The following is a 9,310-nucleotide window of genomic DNA, read 5'->3' as shown; positions in this document are numbered from 1 at the left end:
GTGACAGTTTTTCAATGGAAGTGAGGACGAGATAATGCCACCAAATGCGAAAATTATGGAGTTTGTTGTTGTTGTTGTTGCTGCTGCTGCTACTTCTGCTGTTGTTGTTGTTACTGCTCCTATTGTTGTTGCTGCTGCTGCTGTTGTTGTTGTTGTTGTTGTTACTGCTGCTACTGTTGTTGTTGCTGCTGCTGTTGTTACTGCTTCTGTTGTTGCTGCTGCTGTTGTTGTTGCTGCTGCTACTGCTGCTGCTGTAAGTGATGCAGTGACACACACAATAACATAAATTATAGGGATCGACTGAGCACAGTTCATTTTCATTTAAGAAAATCATGGACTTGAATTTCACTCTCGTGTTTCTTCTTTGTTCTTTTCAGGGACTGGCTGCTCCTGGTTTACCTTTCTGTTCACTCTGTCACCACATAACAGTGTTCTGCCCGGCAATATGCTGACTGTGTGGCATATTAATCCTTTCAGAGAATCAGAATCCGAATCAGAATATCTTTGTAATCTCGGTAAGAGAAATTCAGTTTGTTGAAGTCTTTGATACGAGGGGCGTTCCTCAAAGATTTTCCCTAACTTACTCCAACTTACTGAGTAGGCTGAAATCACACGTGTATGATAACATATCTTTGCTTCACGTGGTAATTCGCGTCTCTGGACTCATAATAGTTTTTCTTTTTTTCAGGTGCTATGGTGGAGTAAGGTGTGATAATGGAGCCAGTTGAATGCAGAGCGGTCATCAGGTTTCTCTACTTGAGAGGCCTCACACAAAGGGAGACGCTCGAAGAGATGAAAGAGACATGGGAAGGATGCCCCATCGTATGTTGTGGTCAAGCTCTGCATCGTCAGTTCAAGCGTGGTCGGACATCGTTGGAAACAGCTCCCAATCCCAGGCGACCACAGTCCGCCACTGATGAAGACACCGTCTGGCAAGTGGAGACCGCCATTTTAGAGGATCGCCTCATAACCGTTCGCCCTCCAGCCCAAGATGTCAAGATCGGTGTGATTTTCGTTGAAAAAAATCACCCACGACCATTTGCACATGCGGAAGTTGGATGTATGATGGATTTCCCTGTTGCTCATACCTTTCCAGAAGCAGGAACGAGTCGCGTGCTGCAAGGCTCTTTTGGACATATGCCAAGAAAACCTGGAGACTTCTTCGACAGACAAATCACGCAGGACGAAACATGTATCCATCACTATGATCCAGAGACTAAAGCCCAGTCGAAGCAATGGAACCATTTTGACTCACCACCTCCGAAGAAGGCACGTGTCCAACTCTCGGCAGCCAAGGTCATGCTCACGGTCTTTTGGGACCAGAGCGGAGTAGTGATGATGGGTTTCCTGACAAAGGGTACCACAATTACCTGGACATGCAACGATTCATTTCTGCAGAAATTGCGGCAGTCCAGCAAACCCGAGAGGCGTGGCATGCTGACCAAAGGTGTCCGCCTCCTGCAAGACAACGCACTGGTTCACAACTCGCATGTTGCCCAGGTAGAAGCACGGTCCTGCAGCTATGAAATCCTTCTTCACCCCCTTACTACTCTCCCGACCTCGCACCATCAGACTTCCACCTCTTTCCACCCAAGGAGTCATTTTTGAAGAACAAGCACTTCCCATACGATGAAATGCATATTTCCGCGGTCGAGTCGTAGCTTCTGGCGCAACCTGCAGACTTCTACAGGCAAGGCCTTCACAGCTGCATAAAGCAATGGGAGAAGTGTGTCACCTTTGGTGGTACCTATGCAGAGAAAGACTGACAACTGTGCCAAGTTTCGTTTTTTACAGTCCATGGTAAGTGAGTCAGGGTAAATCCTTAATGAATATCCCTCGAACATAGGTTACAGACTGCAAACACAACAGTAAAATTTGGCATACCTTTTCTTCTTCTTCTTCTTCTTCTTCTTCTTCTTCTTCTTCTTCTTCTTCTTCTTCTTCTTCTTCTCCTCCTCCTCCTCCTCCTCCTCCTCCTCGTCCTCCTCGTCCTCCTCCTCCTCACACAACTGACTCATAGCAAAACAAGTCCGATAAAATAAAAAGCATCCGTTTTCACTATCTGTAACACATACACGCAAATGCGCGCGCGATCACACACACATACACACACAAACATATACACGCTCGCACGAATACACACACACACACACACACACACACACACACACACACACACACAAACAAACACACACACACACACACACACACACACACACACACACACACACACACACACACACACATGTACGCAAACTCGTACGCACTCATCCATGGACATTTTTTTGCATATGCACAACACATTGATTAAATAATTATGGTAGTGAGGCCAATATAAAACAGACCCAAGCTGCAAACCCACATCGAAGCTTTAAGCATAAGGCACAGAAACACCAATTGACACAGTCATAGTAACGATCACCACCACCGCAGAATCTCTGTTGTCAGTGTCATTCCAGTTCGCCTGTTTCCGTTTCGCCTATTCCTGATGAAGTCACTAACTTGGTGATCCCGATTTGCCTATTTCCAGTACGCCTGTGCACCAAAACAATTACCGGAACCTGTGTTGATCTGTTGGCGATTTGAGCATTGTTACCTGTCAATAAAACACATCGTATTACTCATCCATGTACGGTGTTGTGTGTGTGTGTGTGTGTCTGTCTGTCTGTCTGTCTGTGTGTCTCTGTCTATCTGTCTGTTTGTGTGTCTGTCTGTCTGTCTGTCTGTGTGTCTGTGTCTGTGTGTCGGGAATGATGGGAAGGCGGAACAGGCGGTCACACTCTGAAGAAGCCATTGAAGACGGTGGCACCATCAAAGAGAAATCGAATCGGGAAGAGGCGAATTGGATCTGCTCTCTGTTATCACTCCGATCTGTTCGTCTGTCAGCAGAATGATGCCTGGAGGGGGGGGGGGGGGTTAGGGGCGCGGCGAGGGGAGGGAAGGAGGTTGGGAGGGGGGGGGTGTGCAATAGCCGAATGGTTAAAGTGTTCGACTCTCAATCTGAAGGTCTTGGGATTGAATCTTGATACCTGTTGGATAAAATGTAGGGCCGATCTCCTATGTCATCATGTTGATGATGACTAGGGATGTGGATACTTATATATAGCGCCTATATCCTCGGTCGGAGACCAAGCCCTGATCGCTTTGCAAACACGAAGTCATTCGCACAACAGACTGCCTCATGCGCAGATACGTTAGTGCATGACTCTCCCTCGTCATATGTACACATACGCAAAAGATAAAAATTCGCACGTTAAAGATCCTGTGACCCATGCTGGTGTTTGGAAGGGGGGGAGGGTGGGGGGGGGGCGGGGGCTGGGTCAGAGGGGTTATGAAAACACGAACATACCCAGCGGCACACACTCCAAGAAACGGTGTATGGTTGCCGAAACGTCAGGGTCATAACGGTCACATTTTTTCCCTTTTGTTTTTAATTTTTTTTAAAACCGCAACAAAACAACAACAAAAAAAACCTCGTAGATAGGAGAGAACTCGGAAAGAAAGAAACAAAAACAAGATACCGTAAAAAGGATTCAGACAGATTTTCCTAACATGCATTTTATGATAGTGTGGGCTATGGACCAAAAAACCAGTCGATCAGTTTCTGATGATTATTTTATACACTAGATTTGAGTTTGAAAAGAGAATCTACGGTCGTTCTACGTAGCCGTTTATTGGGATATTCTATTATTCATTTAAGAGGCAGGGGAGAAAGTGAAAGAGAGAGAATAAAGAGTGAAAGGAAATGTTTTATCACGCATGCGCATGCGTATGTGTCTGCGTGCGCGCGCGTGTAATCCAATGGGTGAGGTCTTTTTTTAACGGTGTTGTGTTAAAAAAAATACTGCAAGACAAGTGTGGTGGATAACATATGCGGTTAAGGTTGTTGGTTTTGTTGTTTTGTGTGTGTTGTTGTTGCTGCTGCTGCTGCTGCTGGCGGTGGTGGTGTTGTTGATGTTGTTCTTTTCTTCTCGAAAATAGTCGTCCACAACTTTTTTTTAAAATCGCATTAAAGGGGAGCAACCATGATTACAGTACAAAGTTTAGAATTAGCTAATTATTTCCCTTCGTACGGAAGGTGATGGGGAAACAGTCAGCAACATGACCAACATTGACCAAATGCAGTATCATACAGTAACATCAACATTAGATTCTGGTGTTGATATACGATACAATTGATTCTGGCAAACGGAATATGTTGACAGAATATGTTTCTTTTTCTTCAGATCATGGACAGTGAGTCTACAATTTTTACGTGGTCGTTGTGAGGACATTGTGTGTGTGTGTGTGTGTGTGTGTATGTGTGTGTGTGTGTGCGCGCGCGCGCGCGCGTGTGTGTGTGTGTGTGTGTGTGTGCGCGCGCGCGCGTGTGTGTGTGTGTGTGGGTGTGTGTGTGTGTGTGTGTTCTTTCCTTAATTTAACGTCTTTTCACCTTGAGTGAGATTAGACGTGTGTGTGTGTGTGTGTGTGTGTGTGTGTGTGAATATTTCCGTGTGTGTACACGTATTCCTGTGTATGTATTCGTGTGTGGGTGTGTGGATGTATGCGTTCCAAGAGCAGATTGTAACTGTGTTATGTTCAAACCGTTATAATCTGCAAGACAATTGCAATGGATATTTTCGCAGTCAGTATATTGGATTGTTATTTGTTTTGGTGTGATTTGTTTTGTTTTTTGGAGTGTGTTTGTGTTGTTCATGTTGTTGTTTTTCCTCTCAGAAATATACCTGTCCACGTGACCTTTTTTATTGCTTTCAAGGGGAGCAAGGGGAGCAAATGGAGAACAAGAATTAGGTGCATATGAACAACGCATTGGAAAGATACCAACGTAGACCTAATGCAATATGATACAGTAATATCAACATCGCCTTCATCATCATCATCATCGTCGTCGTCGTCGTCGTCGTCAGTAAAGGAGGTTATCGTTCTTTCTATATTTAGAGTACAAGAACAGCCAAGTATGTCAAAGGTCACCACCGCCACACCCACCTTCATGCGAACGCACCACCAGCACTGTCGAAACTAGTGGAGTGATGGTCAAGATAACGCGTCTGCCTCGGAAGCGAGAGAATCTGAGCGTGCTGGTTCGAACCACGGCTCAGCCGCCGATATTTTCTCCCCCTCCACTAGACCTTGAGTGGTGGCCTGGACGCTAGTCATTCGGATGAGACGTTAAACCGAGGTCTCGTGTGCAGCATGCACTTAGCGCACGAAAAAGAACCCACGGAACAAAAGGGTTGTTCCTGGCAAAATTATGTAGAAAAATCCACTTTGACAGAAAAAACAATAAAACTGCACGCAGGAATAAATACAAAAAATGGGTGGCGCTGTAGTATAGCGACGCGCTCTCCCTGGGGAGAGCAGCCGGAATTTCACACAGAGAAATCTGTTGTGATATAAAAGAAATATACAAATACAAATACAAAATACAAATAGTACTATCGGTGGCACTGAGATGTAGGCGTTGATGGTCATCTCCTACGACAAAGCCAGTGGACAATAACAGTTCTGACAAATCCTTATATGCTACACCACACCTGCTAGGCAGTAGCCTGACCAGCAGCAAAACCAACGCGCATAGCCAGGCTTTGAGTGCATGCTGATAAATATATCAATTTGTGTACCTATCTGGGTGGATTTCTTCTACAGAATTTTGCCAGAGGACAACACTCTCGTTGCCATGGTTTCTTTTTCAGTGCGTCAAGTGCGTCCTGCACACGGGACCTCCGGGTTTATCGTCTCACCCGAATGACTAGATACTCAGTTTGATTTTCCAGCCAAACTTGGGACAAAGGGCGAGAGAACGGGATTGGAAACCACACCCTCACGGACTCTCTATGTTGACACCTTCATTCTGACAGTTCAGCAGTGGGAAATAGTTGGGTAACTGCTTCACATGAACGACGTGGAAAGACAACACGTTCAAAACTGAAGACGAAGAACGCGTTGTGTGGACGATAGGTCATGTGGCGAAGGAAGGAAGGAATTTTTGTTTAAATGTCCCGTCACACATATCGGTGATTGAAGACATTTTGTAAAAGTATTTATGAATACATCTGAGTATTATCGGTTAGAAGGGGTGGGAGATGTGGATGAATGGAGGGTTTGGGGAAACTGGGCAAATGAGGGTAAAAATGTGGGTGAAATTTGAAAGAAAAACAAAACAAACAAACAAACAAACAAACAAAAAAAAACCTCTAAATACAGTTACAGGAAATTACTTAAAGGACTTCGTAAAAGAGAAGTCGTTAAACTGACAAGCGAAACAACTGATAATGAATGCAAAAAGTCAAAAACATCAACGTTCTCAGTCACTTGTGAAGACACACTTTCGTGTACAAAAGGCTTCATCAAGCTACAGTGAAAAATTATATGCTCAATTGTCAGGTTATTAAAGCATATACACTTGACATTAGAACAATACTTGGTCCGTAATGAATTTGATAATAGTCTGAGAGCTAAGCTCAGAATTGGTCTGCGAATCGGACCAAAGTCTGAGAGAGTCAACTGACGAGGCGAGTTGATGGGCCGGTATCACCAATGTTGTTTTTGTCGCCTGAACCGTTGCTGCTCCTACCTGGCGTTGTCTTCATCTGACGAGCAGTCTGGCTTTCGTGTGAAACAAAGGCATGGCAGATGCCAGAAGCTTGCTTATATTGTCGAAAGAAATGGACTTGTTCGGAGTGACGTCAAAAATTGGAACATATTTTGTTGTTGTTGTTGTTGTTGTGTTTTTGTTTTCAGTATCTAGCCATTTACTTATCTACTTATCTGTTTTCGTTTGGGTTTTGTTGTTGTTGTTGTTGATATTGTTGTTATTGTTCTTGTTGTTTTCGTTGTGGTGGTTTTTTTTTTTTGTTTTTTTGTTGTTGTTGTTTTTTTTGCTTCATTTTAGTTTTATTTTTTATTTCTCAAGGCCCGACTAAGCGCGTTGGGTTACGCTGCTGGTCAGGAATCTGTTTGGCGGATGTGGTGTAGCGTATATGGATTTGTCCGAATGCAGTGTCGCGTCCTTGAGTAACTGAACTGAACTAAACTGTTGTTGTTGTTGTTATCGTTATCATTATTTACTACCGGCACGATCGATAGTATGGGATAACAAAAGAATTAATGCACACATGTTGATGTCATAGCAAAACTACCTGATTATAGAGATGTACGTAATCCTGCCGGATGATCCATGGAGTTTATGTATGGGTTTAACGTGTGCTACTTGATCTTTAGCAAGCACACACGTTTCCAACAGTGGAGCGGGTGTGTAACAGCTTAAGAATGTGAAGGATAGTGTCTTCTTTCCTTCTTTTTAAATCGGTAGGAACCACGCCGTAAGCCATGAAGGCTTTGCCTCTCTTGTATTGATATTTGTCTTTGTGTGTACGAACCCAGGTTCTCGTTGTCAATAAACATTGATCCAATAGAATTGTTTTGTTTTCTTGATTATGCACATTTCAAGAAACCCCATGGGATATTTCATAATAACCAAGAGGAGTCAAACCTGAACGAAGAGAAAGTGAAAGTGACAAAAGCCCTTTCAGCACTTGTTTTCAAATTGTGGTTGAGCTTTTTAACAAATTTTTATACACTTTCTAAAATATGATGGATAGAGAAAATAAGATATTAAACTACGTTTTTTTGAGGGGGAAAAATCGTGATTTTGCCTGTGTAATGTGGGGTGGTGATGGAAAGCAAAAATGAGACTGAGCTAGAGTGTTGTTTCAGCCATTTCCACTGGTGATGACATTCTTAAAGGGTTGAGGAGAGAGAGAGAAAATGGGGGACAGAGGGAGGAAGGGCGCTGTGTCATCTTTGCCTGTGGGAAACTAGCAGACTGTTTTGTAGTGAAGCTGTAAAACGCTCGCATTATACAAACCCTTCCCACCCTCAGCCCCACCCCTCCACGCCCCACGCCCACCTCCTCTGCTGTGTTGCGTGTGCAATGCCGTCAGTGTGCCTGCAGTCACTCTGGGTCAGACAGATAGAGCCGGTGGTTTTACGCCTCGCCAGGTGCGTGTTTTTGTTTGTTTGTTCGTTTTCTGTTTCTTTGTTTTTTGCTTTTTGTTTATTTTAGTTTGTTGTTGCTTTTTTTTATTCTTAGCTCTGTGAATATGCACGTGATCATCTAGTTGTATTTGAGGTTATGCGTTTATGATGATACATGTTGATACTAAACCTGATTTTGATGCAGTGTGATGTGTGGTATGTGAATGTGCTCGTGAGAGACGAATTGTTTTTGAGATATGTGCGGTGTGATGAATGATAAGTTGTGATGGAACATACTTGATGCGGATGATGCGATGGAAAACGATGCGATTTGATATGATGTGATGTGATGTGATGTGATGTGATGTGATGTGATATATAAGACGATAGGATAAGACGCTGGATGGATGGATGGATGGTGAGAAATATTCTAAACACGGCTGAATGGTGTCTGTTTGTGGATGGTGGCCTAGTCACCGAGCAAGCGAGAGATACACTCAAAGAAAATGTAATCAAATTATCATGCAACTGAGAACATAAACACTACGCCTTGGATTAACACAGCGAATGTGCAATCAAACTCACTCAGCACTGACCAAGGAAGCATTAAGCCTTCAGTTCCAACAAGCCTTCTCAATCTCTACAAACTGGCATCATGATGACGGTGAACAGGTCCTTTTACAATACTCAGCCTCTGCAAAGCCACAGTGGCAAATGTTTCTCACCCAAGGAAAAACGTAGTAGCAAATTTTGCCTTTATACTAAGGTTAGATGTCAAAGGTCCCAGAGTGGTTTCGTTTTCTTTTTCTTTTGTTTGTTTGTTGTTGTTGACAGTGTTGTTTTTGTTTTGTTGTTGTTTTTGTTTTACGGCCATAATGGCAATGGATTCATGTTCACGTGATCACTATATCTAGGGCTCGGCATGGGAAGGCAGAGCCAAATCATCTCACCTCACATCACCCTCACCTCAGGCCTATAACTACAAAGTAGTCGTTGGGGGAAACCTGAGGACCGCAGACGCAACCTCCCTTCTCCATCTGTCTCTGTCGGCAGCCGCCGGCAGCAGCTCACGTGTGTGGAGTCCGGTCCATTGTTTGATGTTCTCATGCCAGTTCTTCCACTGTCATTCTCTCCTTCTCCCGCCCTCGATGGTGCCTTGCATGATTGTTCTGGACAAGCTGGTGTGTCGAGTGTTGTGTCCAAACCATATCAGCTTGCGTCTCTTCACAGTTGAAAGGAGAGGTTCCTGAGGTCCAGCAAAGCAGAAATAAGAATTCGCATTGGCACAGCCACTGCAGCCATGACCAAACTGAACAGAGTGTGGAAAAGTAAC

The 9,310-nt window shown here is 44.0% G+C and overlaps 1 protein-coding gene across 1 annotated transcript; it reads left to right on the top strand.

The window, feature by feature from the left end:
• The first annotated feature begins 714 nt into the window (after nucleotides 1–714).
• On the top strand, nucleotides 715–1,608 carry LOC143294174 (histone-lysine N-methyltransferase SETMAR-like). The gene has a single exon (XM_076605605.1). It carries the CDS (start codon nucleotides 715–717, stop codon nucleotides 1,606–1,608), a length of 894 nt encoding a protein of 297 aa, XP_076461720.1.
• Nucleotides 1,609–9,310: the final 7,702 nt, after the last annotated feature.

This window comes from Babylonia areolata, chromosome 19 (assembly GCF_041734735.1).
Source record: "Babylonia areolata isolate BAREFJ2019XMU chromosome 19, ASM4173473v1, whole genome shotgun sequence".
Classification (NCBI taxonomy): Eukaryota; Metazoa; Mollusca; class Gastropoda; order Neogastropoda; family Buccinidae; genus Babylonia; species Babylonia areolata.
This window is presented reverse-complemented; position numbering and strand designations above follow the sequence as displayed.